Consider the following 18,958-nt stretch of genomic DNA (forward strand, 5'->3'; position numbering starts at 1 on the left):
TGGAAGTCACAGTGGCGCAGTGGCAGAGATGCTGACTTACAGCGCCAGAGAACCAGGTTCGATCCTGACTATGGGTGCTGTCTGTGCAGAGTTTGTACGTTCTCCTTGTGACCGTGTGAGTTTTTTCCGAGTGCTCCGGTTTCCTCCTAGATTCCAAAGACGTATAGGTTGTAATTGGCTTCTGTAAATTGTAATTTGTCTCTCGAGTGTAGGATAGTGCTAGTTTACGGATTGATCGCTGGTCGGCATGGACTCAGTAAGCCGAAGGGCCTGTTTCAATGCTGTATCTCTAAAGTGAAGTCCAAAGTCAGGATTGAATCTGGGGTTACTGCAGGCATGAGACAGTAGCCTGTACACTACTGCTCACTATGCTACTGAGAACTCTGCACAAAACAAACTTTTAAACTGTTGGGTCTATGAGAATGTGAGCACAATTCTATGTAAACATATAATGGATGTTAATAGACTCTGCAGATTTACTTTGGGAGCAATGTGAAGTGTTGCAGTAAATTCTCATTTGTTTTAATATACAGAGTATTTTAGTCCCTTGACTTTGATTAGTGCCTTGGACACTTATCTCTCGTTTCCACACCCCTTGTTTCCTTATCCCTTTGCCCGTCTCCCCTCCTGATCCTACTTTTCTTCCACACCTCTCTCATAGTTACCATATCAATACACCCAGTTCTCTTTACAAATCTTTCCACAAATATTAACTCTGCAAGAAACACAATGATCATCCCTTGATGCAATCATAAATCTGATGCGTTTTGTTTTGCTGGACTCTACATTGTTGTGTTGACAGATACCAGAGGTCATTCAACAAATAAATAATGCCTAAATCAGTCATTCCCATCGAGATACCTAGCATCTGCCGACCCAGCACAGTGGAGCAAGCACTAATGCTGACAGAGATTTTATCCTTTATATTTCATGTTAAATTGAGGCTGATACAGATTGCATGGCACCAGTCAGTAATCAGGAAACCTCCCTGGTCAATGTCTGTTCCAAAACAGCTTTGCTGGTCTTTTACCGAACTGTTGTGTTTGGGAACTTGCTATGTGGTTCTCCAGTAGTCTTGCTCTTCATCTTGAATAACTGGGATGTTTCTGAGAGATATGCTCTGATCCTTCACAATGGACAGGAACAGAATGAACAGACAATTTGTGCTAATCAGCCCATTCTCTCATGAGCATAAACCGTAGTCTGAATTGCATATTCCAGATCTATTTCCACAATTTGTCATTTTTGCCCTCTCTTTTATCTTTGCGTCACTTGGAAAGCATTCTGGATTTCATTTCCTTCCGGCCAAAGGTTAAAATAAACAAAGCTCTTCCTGCAGGAAGACGGAAATGTTCAGGAGCTGGTGTAAAGGCGTGCCATCCACATAACAAGGCATCTGTTGTTTGCTGTCAAACTCCTAGACCAGAATCGGCCATGAAGGAAGTGAAATATAGAACAATCAGCAGTTCTGTCACAGACAAGAGGTTCAGACATACCCATTGTGCCAAGAAAAATAAAACTGCCTTCAGCTGGACATTAAAAAATGTCATGGCACCATTTTGAAGAAGATCATTGTTCTATATTTCCAAACTAATATTTATCTCCGATAACATCACGAAAAACATAATCCGATCGCTTTGCTTTTTGTGGGAGTCTGCTATGTACAAATCAGCTGCTGCAGCATTGAATAAAATGTTTAAAAGTTACTTTCAAAGATCTTTGATGAGTCCTGAGAACACGAAACTCATTACGTATAAGCAACGTATTTATTTAATTAAGTACACGGAGGTATTGTAAACCACTGTGGATTTTGGGGATGCGTTGACCTCTGAACACTCTGAACAATCATGTGTCAAATTTCAACAGACACAGTTTCTTAATCTTCCTCCGAAACCTGAAAACGCAGAGGAAAAATAAGGATGTGTAGAGCAAGCAAAAAACCATTTGAGTCATTAATCTCGTTCCCTCCATACCACATGTCTGTTTATTTTCTCAAGGATTTTCCACCAATTTTACCACCAGATTTATACCAATGCAACGTAATTTCTTTCTTTGCCTTCTTTGGGAAAATAATCCAGTTATTCTGTTATCATTTTTGTGATCCTTGCTCACTTCTCAACAAATCTATATACTAAAACTCTTGTTTGTTTGTTTGTTTGTTCCTGAACTACAGCCAAAACGGTACACAATAGCGCGACAATTTTAGGCCCACCTTACTCACCATCGTTCCTTTGGTGCTAATGGAAGAAGATTAGTTGAAATCAGTGTTGTATTTTTTAAGTTATTCACATTTTAAAGTTTAAATCTATCTCCTAGGGAGGGAGGGGGGGGGGAGGATAAGGGGGTTGAGGGGGATGGAGTGCGAGGGAAGGGGGAGAGGAGGGGAAGGGTGGTAGAGGGAGGGAGGGAGGGGGAGGGGGGTCTTCCTATTGTTGGTTGGGGTCAGAGGACCATTCCCTCTTAGTTTTTGGTGGTTACTCCTTTAAAGGAATGCATATGGGAAAGGATTATCCTGTTTCAAAATGTAACTGGAGGGTGGAGGGGACTTGGTTAAGACTCATACCCCTGATAATTCATCAGGCCTTATAAACCCCTCGCAAGGATTTTTGCAGCATGGAGGTGCTGCACTGTTGACAGTACCCTCAGTTATTGTTAAATTGGAGAGTCACAGTTCACAAATGATCCCACGGGTCTATTCAAAGAAGAACAAGGGAATTCACCTCAACATCTGGCCAATTTTGCACATTTCCTTACTGTAATGGCAACTTCCAGACTTTTCCAATAAATTATTTTCGGCAGCGGTAGAGTTGCTGCTTTACAGCGAATGCAGCGCCGGAGACACAGGTTCGATCCTGACTACGGGTGCTGCACTGTAAGGAGTTTGTACGTTCTCCCCGTGACCTGCGTGGGTTTTCTCCGAGATCTTCGGTTTCCTCCCACACTCCAAAGACGTACAGGTATGTAGGTTAATTGGCTGGGTAAATGTAAAAATTGTCCCTAGTGGGTGTAGGATAGTGTTAATGTACGGGGATCACTGGGCGGCACGGACTTGGAGGGCCGAAAAGGCCTGTTTCCGGCTGTAGATATATGATATGATATGATATGAATTGCCATTACTACACAGGGAGTCGGAGTGAACTTACGCAGACCCAATAGAACAGATCTTCCAGTTCTTTTTCCAGTTTCATTAGTTGTTTATTGAAGTAGTTGTACCAACAAGGAGATGAACATACCGGGCTATACTTATTTCGCATACAAGTCGTAGCTGGCTGCTCTGTCCCAGTCTCCAGGTTTTTCCAGTCGCAGGTCTGTCCCCAGGTTTAGTCGCAGGTCTTGGTAAGAACTGTATACTCTCCCTCCCTGTATCTGACCACTCCCAGTCCCTTATGCCCATATATACACCGCCCTATTCATCTAATGACCGCCCCAAGTGTCCAAAATAATACAGCAAGATATATCTAGACAAAATAATATAATATGCCAACAGCAGCTAGCCTAAACATAAATGGCTCTGACATTTACAATATAGAAGGAAGCCATTTGGCCCATCAAGTCCATGCCATCTTGCAAAGCAACTCCATTCCCCTGCTAATATTTAATGGTCAATCAACTTCACTGAAGCAGATTACTTGGCTATTCAATAGGGAATTGGATAGGCAACAAAACACTACGGGTAAAAGAATCAAGGAAGCCCAGAATGGTTATTGTACAGAAGGAGGCCATTCAACCCATGGTGATTGCACTGGTTCTCTTCCGGAGGAGCTAACTAGTGCCACACTCAAACCCTATCTTTGTAGCTTTGCAACATTTTCCTCACCATACTGTATATTTATCCCTCTTGAATGGAACCTTCCTTGACCATATCTGAAGGCTGTACATTCTGGAGTCCAACCAAACATTGAGTGAAAAAGTTCCTTCTCATGTCACACATCTTTCTCTTTATGTATCTGTCTCCTAGTCTTGAACCCAAAGGGTCCAATTTTCTACTCACCACTCTGTACTGACCCCTCTTCATTTTATATGTTTAGTTTAGTAGAGTTTAGTTTTGAGACATGCCGTGGAAACAGGTCCTTCGGCACACCGAGTCCCGCCGACCAATGATCACCCTTGCACACTAGTTCTATCCTACACACCAGGGGCAATTTACAGAAGCCAACAAACCTATAAACCTGCACATTTTTGGAATGTGGGAGAAAACCAGAGCACCCAGTGAAAACCCACTCGATCATAGGGAGAACGTACAAAATCTGAACCCAGGTCTCTGGCGCCATAATTCAGCAACTCCACCACTGTGCCACAATGCTGCCGTATCTTCTATGCTTCTATCAAATCTCCCCTCTGCTTTCTCCAAAAGCAGCCCCGGTATCTCAACCCATTCTCGTAAGTGTAGTCCTCATCCTGGAATTCATTCTTGTAAATCTTTTCTGGACCTCTCTAATATCTTCACATCCTCTTAAAGAGGTGATCAAACTTGAACACCATACTCCACCATCCATATTTTCTAAAGGTTCACCAAGACAGCCTTGATTTTATACTCAGTATATTATTTTCTCAGCTCCACCACTATCAATGACTTGTGCCCCAGTATTCTATATTTTCTATATTATTAAATTATTATAATATTATTATAATATAGAACATATTATTCTATATTGCTTTTTCTCATTCTTCCTACAAAAACATCCACATTAAACTTCATCTGATGCATAATTAATTCAATAGGCTAAATGATGTCCATTTGTGCTGAAACAATTGTTTCATTCTGTAATCTTACACCTACTTGTGGGGCCTTGCTGTCCACAAAGTTGGCCACTATGCTCGCCTACAAATCAATATCAATGCTCAAATTAATTACATTTTGAAAATTGGCTTTGAAGCATATATTAGAATATGCCGAAGATGTAAAAGTTCAAAATAAATATAATATATTCCTTTCTTTAAATGAATCTCATTTTAAACATGTTCATAGTCCCGAAGCCAGGAAGTAATACACCCCTTTAAGTATTAGCTAATGTTTATCCACATTAAAATCTGTCTGCTGTATCTCATTCGATCGATGCAATTTGTCCAAGTATCCCTGAAGATAATGAATCTCTTTTATTTGTTATCTACCCACATTGCTTCACGTCACCAGCAATGGTAATGCTTTTACTGCCAGTCTGAGGGATGTTGCATTGCCCTGCTCTGTGCTTACAGACATCCTTCTCCATCCTGCTCATGTCACTGAAAAGAATGGAATAGCCCCAGAACACAAAGTGATGGAGTAACTCAGCAGGTCAGGCATGATCTCTGGAGGACATACATAGGTGATATTTTGGGTTGGGACCCTTCTTCAGACTGATTGGAGTAGGGACGAAAATGCTGGAAAAGGGGGTGGGATAAAATCTTGATGGGGGAGTATTGATTATTTAATGTTAGGCAGAACACTTTCCATCCATCATCATCTTCTTCATTTGTTAATTTCAATCCATATGGATCATTTACCATGTACTGTATGAACTTTGATAGCATGCAATGGGGCACAGTGGCACAGCAGTACAGATGCTGCCTTACAGCACCAGAGATCCGGGTTCAATCCTGACGATGGGTACTGTGTATGGAGTTTATATGTTTTTCCTGTGACCACGTGGGTTTTCTCTGGATGCTCTGGTTTCCTCCCCATTCCAATGATGTGCAGGTTTGTAGGTTAATTGGCCTCTGTTAATTGTCACTAGTGTGAATGATAAAACTAGTGTATGGGTGATCACTGGTCGGTACGGACTCGATGGGCTGAAGGGCCTGCTTCCACACTGTATCTATAAGCTAAACTGAACATGAAGATCTTGGGCTCGATCATTCCATACACAAGCGATCATAGATACTGGAATCTTGAGCAAAAAAACAATGTGGTGGATGAACTCAGCAAGTTAGGGGGGGGGGGGGGGAATGTGGAGAGAAATGGACAATAACGTTTCAGGTTGGGATCCTTCTTCAGACTTTGGGACCCTTTCCCTCCACAGGTGCTGCCTGGTCTGCTGAGTTCCTCCAGCACATTGTTTTTTGGACTCAATCAGTCCTACTTTTGCCTTTTTGTCTAATTGATGGTGAAATGTTAGGGAACCTTTAACATCATAATACATTGGCCTAACAAGTGAAAAATAAATGTGTTGGTGATGGGATATACTAAGCAATACCCCAAGAGACAAGCGGACAATATAGCAAAATGTTCTTTAGAAGCACTTTCATCTGTCACCATAAACTTAAAATCATCCAAAACTCTATCTTCCATTTCCTAAATCGCATGGAGCATCATCCTTCCTGCCCTCACCGCCCGTACCTCTGGTTCCCTGACTTCACATACCTTCATTCTAAAATTCTCTTTCGGGTTTACAAAACCTCCTTAGCTCTGCAATCTTCTGAGATCTCGGCCCTCCTCCCTACAGCTGTCTAAGACCCAAGCTTCGAATACGTTCCCTCAAAATCCTTCTCCTCCTCCTAAGTTGCACCATAAATATTACATTTTTGGTCATTTGTCATCTATCCTCAAGAACTGTTTCTCAAGTAGAATAGTCCAGAGGGTCAGTCACTGAAAAGAGAGACTGACTTATTGCTCGGATAGGAAGAACACCAGGTTGAAGAACAGCTTTTACTGCAGCAACCATCAGGCTCTTGAACACAGCACAACACTTACCTCAGCAACTAAGTTCTGATGGACTGATTTGCATTGCACTACAGACTTTGGTTTTTGTGCTTTTATAGTTACCTAGTGTAATGGTTATTATATTTTTATTAAATATTATCAATGTATTATTGCATTTACAAGCCTGTTAAACTGTAGCAATCAAGAATTTCATTGCTCCATTGTTGGGACATATAACAATTAAGCTCTCTTGACTTGTCTTGAGAACTGCGAATCTTTGAAATTCTCTTCACCAGAAAACGTCAGATACTCCATCTTGAAGACAGAGATCAATAGAGTTTTGAACCTACAAGATGTGTAGGAAGGAACTGCAGATGCTGGTTTAAACCGAAGAAAGACGCAAAAAGCGTAACTTCTTACTGATTCTGACGATCACTATCTATCTCCCAGTTAAGGTTACTCAATGCATGATCTCTGTGTGATCCCTGCCTCCAAGTGTCATCAGCCCTCCGGGATTGCCCTTATGTCTTCTTGCACCGTGACGCACACTGGGTGCCGCTCCAGAGGCCGTACGAGGGCCCATTCCGGGTGCTGCAACATGGGCCAACCACCCATGTGCTGGACATGGGGGGCCGGTGTGAGACTGTGTCGGTCGATCGCCTGAAGCCGGCCCATCTGGACATCGACCAGCCGGTGCAGGTTGCCCAGCCTCGGCCGTGTGGGCATCCTCCTTCTCGGCTTCCTCCACCATCGCCTTCGCCGGCCCCTGCGTCGGCTGACCAGCGCACGCGATCAGGTCGGGTTGTGCGCCCGCCAGTCCGTTTCATGCCTCCGGTTCTGGGGGGGGGGGGGGGGGGTCCTGTGGTGGCTCCCAAGGGTCAGACCACTCCCATATCGAAGCTTCCAGCACGGTGATGGACAGGTCTGGGGGCGGCTCCCAGCTGCAGAGATAATCCCGGGGCGGCTCCCAGCTACACAGATAGCAAAGATTTTGGCGTGAGCCCAGTCTTCAGTCTCTCACTGGAGCGGAGAGTAGTGTGCTGTGCTCATTAAAGCCTCTACAGAATTTGCCTGGCTCCTCGCCTTCATTCCGGGCTTTCTCACGCACCCGCTACAATATAACTATTATTTTCTGTATGAGTGACCCACTCTCGTGGTTATTCTATACGCAACTTCACTGGGTGTGGATTATTCAGTCTGTTTTGCTCTCTCGTTATCAGTCAGTCTATTGTGACACAGTTGTGGTTTTTAATTATTCTATGTGTGACCATTTCTATATTATAGATCAGTCGGCAAATAACCGAGACACAGCAGAGCAGCAAAAGATGTTTCTGCCTTTAAGATCTAGGGACTTTGCTCTGAGCTCTACCTCATTGTTGTTGCATAGGATTTCATGTTCCCCCGTTGACTGTGGATACCAGCTGAGTTATTTCCTGTGTCCAAAAGATGTATTTGTTATCCCTTAGGTGTGGATATGTAACCAAAGAATCAAAGGGCATTTGAGAGAGAATAATTTCAGGGAAATAAGATGGGCAGTAGGACTAATGGGATTGTTCAATTGAGTGCTGTCATGGGCCAAATGGTCTCCCCCTGTGCCATATTAAGCAAGTGACTCCTGGATATTTCTGAGTGATCCTCTCTTGGATATTTGTTACTGCCAAAATGGCTTGCAAACTTTGCTTTAAACATTCATGCTAAATACTATAAATGGGTCACATTTGTGTACATGTTTATATATTTATGTTTTTGAGTGATGTTTAGAATGTTCCTCTTGGGAATACTGTGCATAAATCTAATTAAACTGTTGTACTTCATTGATGGAATGAGTGTAATATTTAATTATGACGATGCAACTGGAGCTTAATCTGCTTGCATAAGCTCTGTGCTTTATAGCAGCGTCCCCAGAGAATGGGAAGAAATATTACTGACATGCCGAGCAGCCCAGAAGTTTATGGATCCTCTCCAAATGCTACCATTAGTTTCCACTCTGATTTGCATTGCTACCAGAGTAGGAAGATGCAACATCTCATTTCAACGTGGGTGGTAAGTGCACCTCTCAGGCAGAATCTGCTACCTACTGTGATTTCTCTGTTTGAAAACTTGCTCTCAATAGTACGCACAACATTTTTTTGCTTACTAATTCCTTTCCCCACATGATCAGCCCAAATTCTTTCCAAAAGAAGGGAGGTCATAAAAAGTGTCCTTCTTTCCCAGTTGGATACTGTTCCCCAAGAACCTACACTGTACATTTGGGGACATCCCATTGAAGTTCTCTGCAACAAACCTTGCTCAGAAATGGGAGCATTATGTTCAAGATAACAATCTATCTCTTCTGCTTATATCCAAGATAACCAATAACTAGATATATATTACATACAGGACAACTGAAAGCTAGATGCATACTATATACAGATAAACAATATCCAAATAATATAATCTATAGTCAGATGCATTGTACAGAGCAGCTGATAACTAAATGAATGTTATACACATGACAACTGATTACAGCCAATAACTTGAATTGATAACCAGGTCCATATTATATACAGGGTAATCACCAGATTGCACACAGAGGTACTTCCACCCTCTCAATTAAAATATTATGATACAGGAGAAAGCTATACAGATTAATGTGCCTGTGGTGGCTCATTTATAAAGCGATTAAATATGTTGCTCAATTCAATCCCCATAGGTTGAAAATGTTGCTCCTTTATATACTTAGCAATTTCCCTTCTGAATATTGCTAGTTTATTTGCCTCTACCACCCTCACTGTTCATTCACAGGTGATAGTGTTTCTGACATGGACAGCATTTCTTGTTCCTCCCGAATTTCGAGAAAAAGGGATACAGTAGGCAATTATAATTCATGTCGAACAACTAATGTGGCTTCCGCAGCGTAAATGGAGAAGTACAGTTGCTGTCAAAAAGTGAAGCAGGGTTAGGAATTTAACTTTGGCTGAATGGTACATAAAATGGCAGGTATGATACCCATGGAAAAAAAATAGTCAGTTACTGGAAAGCTCTGCAGATCAAGCAGCATCTCTGGAGGGAAATGTACAGGCGATGCGTCATGCCATGAAAGAAATGGACAGTCGATATTTTGTGTCACAGACTCCTGGATCTGCAGTCTCTTGTGCCAGATATTGTACCCTCATCATTTTAATAACTCGTGTAATAGTCTCCTTTGTGGTTTGCAACTATCTGATGTTAATTTAAATTATGCCGCAGTTATTTTCCACCATTCACCGTTGGTAGTCCAGGAATTGAACATTATCTTTCATCTTGTGTTTTGAAGCTAATTCAGTTTAGGAAATTCAGAAATGAAATGAATATTTACAAATATATCTGCACCCTATCTCTGTGCACAATTCAAAGACAGTTGTTGGCGGAACTCAGCAGGTCAGGCAGCATCTGTGAAGGGAATAGACAGACAACGTTTCAGGTTGAGATCCTTCAAGAAGAGTACTCACTAGAAATGTCGTCTGTTCATTTCCTTCACAGATGCTGCCTGACCCACTGAGTTTCTCCATCACTTTGTGTTTTGTTCAAGATTCCAGCATCTCCAGTTAAACATGCCACCAACAGCCTCTTACTGCTCCCCAGTGCATCTCACGATTGGCAGGATTCCCAAAAGGTTTTTGTTCCCAGCTGTAAATTAATATGTAATTATATCTGTAATTATGGCTTGGTTTTTGTATGACTAATGTATCCCACTTGAGAACATCTATTTTGTAGAACCAACAGAGGCTGCAGCACTATCAACGACGAGAGACTTGCTGAATGGTTATCCTGGGAAACCTAAGGTTATTTGAGAGTTGGGCAGAGGAAATCAGTAAGGAAGGAAGAAAATATATTTTTATGCAGCTCTATTGACATCCCAAAGCAACACAGTGAGTTGCTTTCAAGAACAAAAGCATTTGTTAAATAGGTGAACATGGCTGTCAGTTTGAACATGGGCTTGTCCCACTTACAGCAGGGTGATAACTGAACAGCGATTGGTTTTAATGTTGGTATTGGTTGAGAAATGAATTCCGACTCTAATAAAGGTATTTATCAAGAGATATAGGCAGGAATTTAAATACTAGCATATTGAAGATGTTCCAGTATGTTCCAGAATCACAAAATGCTTGAGTAACCCAGTGGGACAGGCAGCATCTCTGGAGAGAAGGAATGGGTGACTTTTCGGATCAAGACGCTTCTTCACACCTGAAACGTCATCCATTCCTTCTCTCCAGAGATGCTCCCTTTCCTGCTGAGTTACTCCAGCATTTTGTGTCTACCTTCGATTTAATCCAGCATCTGCAGTTCTTTCTTACACATGTTCCACAGTCAGTTAAGTTCTTTCAAAGTATAAACATTGGTGTTTTGTGGACAAACAAGACATGCTACTTAGTGAAACTAGGTCCAAGAAGCAAGATACATGATCAGGTAATCTGGCTTTTGGTGCTGCTGGTTGAAAAAAACAATTATCCGGCATATGGGGGGAATTCCCTTGGGTACTCTGGACACTAAAATATTATTCACTCCAGGGTGCAGAGAGGGTGTCTGTCTAACGTTTCATCAAACAACTTCATTTCTGAATGTGCAACTCAGCCACAGCACTTTGAAGAGAATGGGATTGGTCTAGGGACCAGCATAGACTCGATGGACAGAGTGGCTTTCATCCAGTAGGCAGACATTTAACAGCTTAAAGTTGGCATCTTTAACACTCCCACGGTACAGCACTGAGGGGGAGCCTAAATTATGGAGCCAAGTTCTAAAACAATCTCAAATCTGCCACTTTACCGCTCAGAGGTGGGTGAAGAACCACTGAATCATATCCACACACCCGGATGTCAGTCATAAAGGGATCACAAATGTTGAAAGTATTTTGCAATACAGTTACATTATCCCTGTTCTTATTATTCATGATCTTCAAGCTCCCGGGAGTTAAAACTCAAATGTTGTTAGCTATCAATCCCTGGGTCTTTCCTTAGGGTTATTAATATGGTCTCCAAGCAGGGTACTGACAGAGATGCAATTTTCCTTGTTGCTTTCCAGAAAGCAATACCAGCTCTTAAAATAAAACACTTCTCCAAAGTTCCACATTCTTAATCACTAGTACTGAAAAATGACTCAGAGCTTCACTGAGTAGACCTGGATATGAAGTTAAAAATGTCACACCAATTTCCAAGCTGGAAACATAATCGGACTGTTTACAGCCTGATAAGAAACAGACATTGCAGCAAGTCCAACCAACACATCTTTTTAAATAACTTTTTTGCACACTGGTTTTGAGACATAAAACTAGGTTTCACACCTTGAGGGGTACTGCAATGTCATTAGTTCAATGGGCAGATATAGATGGCAAACCATGGGAATATAAGTAAGGATTGATAGTGATGTGAAATAAATGCAAATTTGCTGTGATTGCAAGTAATTGCAGCATGTGGCTCAGATATAATTTCCAAAGAAAGACTGTAAACACTGGTGACCATCACTGACATAAGATACCACATGCTGTCCACTGAAAAGTGAGTCAGAACCACACAGAATCTGCCAGTCGTGTTCATTCAAAAGAGATTGATAAGATTTCTGGACATTAAGCGTATCAAAGGATATGGGGATAGTGATGGAAAAGTAGAATCTCAGCCGTGATTTTGTTTAATGGTGGACCAGGCTCAAAGGGTTAATAACCTATCCCTACACCTAGTGTCCTTTTGTAAAATACATCCATGTGATAGTGCAGAGGCCTCAGACTCCATGCTGAGACTTGCACTCCTAATGGTTTTGTGAGTGATCATCAATGATCATAAGATATGCTCAAAAGCTCAAATTTTAATGAACGAAATGTAAGATGCAAGACCCGTGATGACATTACATTCATGACTCAAGCTGTTGATAATCAAACCTTGGGAAACCATATTTGTATTAAATTTGCAGGTGAAGATTTCACAATCTGATCTGATTTGTAGGCCGTGTTGACCTTACCTCTGGAAGCAGTAGGCTTCAATGAATCATATAATTTACTCAGACATAAATATCACTGCATCACTAGCTGGACAATGAAAATAGGAATTGCCGACTATAGAAAAGTTACAAAATAGAGAATTATAAAGACAAATTAGGTATAGGTTAAGGAAACAACAATTTATTGACTCCAAGCAAGTTATTTGTCTTTTCCCAAAGGTTTCTGTGTTTCCAAAGGATTTTCTTACTATTCAGTCAAACTGCCTCAGGGCTTGGTAAGTCTCCTGAGCCTCGTTGCTGAAATCTGGACTGGCAGGCTCTCTGGAAATAAACAAATATGGATAGTAAAACAATTGTGCGGGTTCTGTACTTAATCCGTTTTCTGCCTGGGCCCATCATCTGTCCAATGTGCAGTTCTGTATCTCTTGCCCCTCACACTGATATTGGGAAATATAGAACATAAAACAATACTGCACAGCAACAGGCCTTTTGTCCCACAATGTTCATGCCAAATGTAATACCAAGTTAAAATAATCTCCTCTGTCTGCACATGATCCACATCTCTACATTCCCTGCACATCCACGTGCTTATTTAAAAGCCTCTTAAATGCCACCATTGTATCTGCCTTCACCACCATTCCCTCAGCACATTCCAGGCATCCATCACTCTCTGTATAAAAACCCTGTCCCGCACATCTCCTTTAAACTTTTCCCCTCTCATCTAATATTAATTTAGATTTTTGTTTAAGAGATATTGCATGGAAACAAGCCCTTTTTGTCCACTGAGTCCACGCTGATCATTGATCACTTGTTCATACTAGTTCTGTTATCCCACTTTCGTATCTACTTTCTCCATACTTGAGGCAATTTACAGAGGCTAATTAACCTCCGACCCTGCACGTCCTTCGGATGTGGGATGAAAGCAGAGCACCTGGAGGAGACCCATCCAGTCACAGAGAATGTCAAAATCCACTCAAGGTAAGGATCGAATCAAAGTCTCTGGTGCTGTGAGACAGCAGCTCTATCAGCTGTGCCACTGTGCTGCCCAGCTTAAAGCTATGTCGCCTTTGACACTTTCATGCTGTGAAAAAGGTACCATCGACCCTATCCATGTCTCATAATTTGATAAACATCTATTAGGTCGCCCCTCCACTTCCAACACTCCAAAGAAAACAATGCATGTTTCTCTAACCTCTCCTCATAACTAATGCCTTTCAATCCACGCAGTATTCTGGTAAACCTCTTCTGTACCCTCTCCAAAACTTTCACATCCTTCTTGCAATGGGATGATCAGAACTGCACACAGTACTCCAAATGCAGCCTAACAAAGTTCTGCAAAGGTGCACATGACTTCCTGACTCTTATACTCAATGGCCCGACCGATGAAGGGAAGCATACCATACAACTTCTTTACCGCCCTATCTACTTGTGTTGCCACTTACAGGCAGCTGCGGACTAAGACATCAAGATCCCTCTGTTGATCAATGCTGTTAAGGGTCTGGCCATTATCTATATTACTTGCCTCTTACATTTGACCTCCAAGTGCAACACTGCACACTTGCTCAGATTAAACTTCAATCGCTGTTTCTCTCCTGCTTCTGTAGCTTATCTATATCCTGCTGTATACTTTGACAACTTTTTTCACTGTCTGCAACTCCACCAATTTTGTTGTGTGCAAACCAACCTCTCTATATTTACGTCCAAGTTGCTTATATACTGTATATCACTATATAGCGGAGGCCCCAGCAGAGATCCCTGCAGAACTCCACTAGCAACAGACCTCCAGCCAGAATAACACCCTTCCACCACAACCCTCTGTCTTCTATAAGTCAGTTCTGAATGTATATGACCAAGTCACCATAGATCTCATGCATCATAAACATATAGATCATCTTAGCACGAGGGACTTTATCAATTACCTGACTAAAATCCTTGTGGAAAACATAGACTGCCTTCCCCTTATCAATCACCTTTAGTATGTGTGTGCAATACTATGTCACACAGTTCTAAACCATACATTTCCCTGACAATATATTATAGAAATTGAAAAATGGACACACGTTTTTGAAGATGGCTATGAGGCCTGGAAAACAACAGCCCCCTCTACAAGATGGTGGCGTGTGGTAGAGTTGCTGCCTTACAACGCCAGAGACTCGAGTTCGATCCTGACCTTGGGTGCTGTTGGTACAGAGTTTGTATGTTCTCCCTGTGAGTGTATGCATTTTCTCCGGGTGCTTGGGTTTCCTCCACATTCCAAAGATTAGTTAATTGGTTAATTGGCTTCTGTAAATTACCCCTGGGATAACATAGAACCAGTGCACGGGTGATCGTTGATCAGCGCGGATACTCGGTGGGCTCAACCGTCTGTTTCCACGCTGTATCTCTAAACTAATCTAAGACGAAGAATCGCATTGTATTCGACTAATTTTTTTTAAACATATTACAGGGTCTCTGGGTTAGCAATTGTAAATTCCCTCATGGTAGAACAGAGTTATCCAGACCAGAATTCCTACATTCCCAGATAATCTTGTCCAAGTAAGTATTTTTCGCATATGAACTGAGTCGGTGGATCTCAATAGGCTGCTTAATTTTGACTATCTGTCTCATCCAACAATCAAACATTCCCAGTTAAGGGAGGGAATTTGAATTTTTCTCCTGCATTGGGAATGGAGGTGGGTAGATTGTTTTCCGAATTAAAATAGTTTGTCCGAGCAGCTCTTGTTTAATTATAACACCTTCCTGGTTAGTACACTTGAGATGTCACAACAACCGTGAGGTGATTGATCCACACCTTTCAGGAAAGACAGTGAAATGAAACAAAAAGTGTTACAATTTATATCACTGGTGCAGGCTGCAGAGAGAATCCATAGCAAATCTATTGAAATATCTAACCACAGACAATCATGATTTTGATCAATGTAAAACTGTTACTAATCCAAAAAAGCTCACCACTGCCCTAGGTATATCAATCATACCATCAATTCAATGTGGTTTCTGATCCATGGCCAATGCAGAGTTAGTGAAAGGTAAGATGATACCCATATTAATATGTGTTTTGTATCTAGCTGGTTGCTTTGTATGAATTTCCTTGACATGAGGTGCCTGGACTGCCCAATGAGCTTATGATGGATGTGTTCTGAATTGGTTATGGTCTGATGTATACACATTAATTTTTCATTATGGGTCATTCAAGAAAAATCAAAACCACATCTGGTTTATTACCATATAACCATATAACCATATAACAACTACAGCACGGAAACAGGCCCGTTCGGCCCTACCAGTCCACGCCGACCACTCTCTCTGACCTAGTCTCATCTACCTGCTCTCAGACCATAACCCTCTAATCCCCTCTTATCCATATACCTATCCAATTTACTCTTAAATAATAAAATCGAGCCTGCCTCCACCACTTCCACCGGAAGCCCATTCCATACAGCCACCACCCTCTGAGTAAAGAAGTTACCCCTCATGTTACCCCTAAACTTTTGTCCCTCAATTCTGAAGCTATGTCCCCTTGTTGGAATCTTCCCCACTCTCAAAGGGAAAAGCCTACCCACGTCAACTCTGTCCGTCCCTCTTAAAATTTAAAAAACCTCTATCAAGTCCCCCCTCAACCTTCTACGCTCCAAAGAATAAAGACCCAACCTATTCAACCTCTCTCTGTAGCTTAAGTGCTGAAACCCAGGCAACATTCTAGTAAATCTCCTCTGTACCCTCTCCATTTTGTCGACATCCTTCCTATAATTTGGCGACCAGAACTGCACACCATACTCCAGATTCGGCCTCACCAATGCCCTGTACAATTTTAACATTACATCCCAACTTCTATATTCGATGCTCTGATTTATAAGTGGTCAGTGCTGAGGTTGCGGCTAGGCAGTGTGTTCCTCGTGATACATCAACTGAAGTAAGCACTGGGCAAGGAAACAAAAAGAGGAATTTGGTTTTGAGTCATTTCATAGCACACACTGCTACATTTACCCACTGGGGCTTTTAAAAAAGCTAATGCTATTAGATATTTGTTCTGCTTTGGCGAGTCTGCCGTTCCTGAATCTGATTGAAGATATATAATGCTCAAGGGAGAGTTGAGAATCCCAAAGCTGCTCTTTCAATGGGACCTGGTGCAAATACTATTGTTCACCTGAGACTCATTCTTAGGGAAATTATTGAACTGAGTTTATTTGGCATACTAATTAAATTAATGGAATGTGCAAAGCTATTCTCTGAAACATTAGTAACTGTAGGTCTATAAAGCAATTCTGACATTCTCCTTATGAGTACATTCCTCTGAAAAGGAAAAAGGAAATATTTTTTAAAAACCTAATCTCCAAAAATAGAAAGTTTGGCAATGGATTAGGCAATTTCCCATTCCCATGCACGGTAGCGCAGCGGTAGAGTTGCTGCTTTACAGCGAATGCAGCGCCGGAGACTCAGGTTCCATCCTGACTACGGGTGCTGCACTGTAAGGAGTTTGTACGTTCTCCCCGTGACCTGCGTGGGTTTTCTCCGAGATCTTCGGTTTCCTCCCACACTCCAAAGACATACAGGTATGTAGGTTAATTGGCTGGGTAAATGTAAAAATTGTCCCTAGTGTTAATGTACGGGGATCGCTGGGCGGCACGGACTTGGTGGGCCGAAAAGGCCTGTTTCCGGCTGTATATATATGATATGATATGATATGATAAATGGAAGGCCTTGAATTAAACTCGCCACTTTTTCTGAGGACCCAAAAAAAGGCTGCCTGATCTCACAATATCGTGCAAACAAATGACAGCAGTTGCAGAGGACTGGCTGGCAACCTGATATTAACAGTTTATGTACATTGAGATTCGGTAGATTAAAACCCTTATTGTCAGAATGAAGCATGATAGCAGTGAAAATCTTGAGATGGGTAGAGTGGATGGAAAATCAGATGGACAGGTGCAGGCAAGGAGAGCAATATGCACAGAGCAAGATGCACATTAACACTGGGATGGTGATCTGTTCACACTGACACAGAATCAGAAATATGGACTGACATAGAAATAAGTACATACAGCACAGAGAATGTCCATAAACTGCTGCCTTACTTGGAAAGAGTATTTGAGGCTGTGGACAGTAGAAAAGGAAGAGAAGGAGGGAAAATGTGTTGCATCTCCAATGGCTGCACGAAAAGCTGCCATAGAAAGAGGACAGCAAAATGATGGAGAAGCATGTATGAATCAGAATAATTAGTAAATCAGTGTGGAACCTGTCTTGCAGTACCTTTAAGAGATGGATGGACAATGTAGCTGGTGATTGCATTATGCTGTTGTGTCAGAATTTGGAAGTGATGATTTTAAGAAGTGTGGCTGGTGGGGTGAAAGACGAGGACAAGGGAAATCCTATCCTGATTCTGGGATTGGTGAGAATTGCGCAAAATGGAATGAGTTTGACCAACAGTCCTGTCAAACCAGGAGGAAGAGGAATCAACAATTCAAGACCTATTGAAGGCACTGATATAAATCATAGCATCATCAGCAGAGATGCAACTGGGAGAATGGAATGGCCGCTACAGGATCGAAGGAAATCTAGTCAACTTATCTGTGGACTGGCAGATGGAAAGCCATGGAAAGGAAAAGAAGAGTCAGAGATGGATTATGTGAAGATGCAATCAGGGTGGAAGTTGGATGATTACTTTTTTTAAGTTCAGTGAGATGATAGCACAATGGATCAGCAAACATACAATTCTATGTGATGACCATTATCAACCGATAGGAAAATATGGGGAAAAAATACATCCTCATTTGTTAGCGCAGAATGCATAATAACGTGGTGACTGTGTGGTACTCTTGAACTTCACTTCCACTGTATTTCAGATGTGTAGAACAATGTGGAAACACTGCTACACCACATGCATGTACAAGCCATCGAGGATGAACTTCCAACTACTGCCCTCTTTCTTCTCAAATGAAATGGGATGTAAAATGAACTGAGTAAATATCTAATTTGTCAATACCAGTGACAGCACACTGGAATTAAATCAATTCAATGTTTATTTATTGTAACATCAATATACACTTACGGTTGTGATTGCATGATTTTCTTTGGTTTGTATGGAAGAGCCACTAGCTCTTTCTGGAAAAGAAAATGATTAAATGTTTTGAGCCACTTGTGTTCAACCCTCTGGAGAAAGACCAATAATTTGATGCTTCATCAGAATAATGGGTGGGGATCTTTAAGTGAAGGCAAATTTCATTATAGCCCTGCCTTCTTGTATTGAGCAACCAGAGTGGAGAGGAAATGCCTGTTACATAGGTTCATAAGTTCATAAGTGGTCGGAGCATCAAGTCTAATCGACCATTCATTCATGGCTGATCTATCCTAACCCCATTCTCCTGCCTTCTACCCGTAATCCGTGACACCCGT

At 41.7% G+C, this 18,958-nt stretch overlaps 1 protein-coding gene across 1 annotated transcript in view; it reads right to left on the reverse strand.

The window, feature by feature from the left end:
* Positions 1 to 12,756: 12,756 nt before the first annotated feature.
* hoatz (HOATZ cilia and flagella associated protein) overlaps positions 12,757 to 18,958 on the reverse strand; it is a 38,265-nt gene continuing 32,063 nt past the window's right edge. The window contains exons 5-6 of the mRNA XM_078426867.1: positions 18,615 to 18,667; positions 12,757 to 12,889 (exon numbers count right to left, since the gene is read on the reverse strand). Of these exons, the coding sequence (XP_078282993.1) occupies positions 12,820 to 12,889; positions 18,615 to 18,667 (123 nt within the window). The 3' untranslated portion in view covers positions 12,757 to 12,819. The remainder of the gene's footprint in view (positions 12,890 to 18,614; positions 18,668 to 18,958) is intronic.

The sequence above is a fragment of the Rhinoraja longicauda genome, chromosome 32 (genome assembly GCF_053455715.1).
Source record: "Rhinoraja longicauda isolate Sanriku21f chromosome 32, sRhiLon1.1, whole genome shotgun sequence".
NCBI lineage: Eukaryota > Metazoa > Chordata > Chondrichthyes > Rajiformes > Arhynchobatidae > Rhinoraja > Rhinoraja longicauda.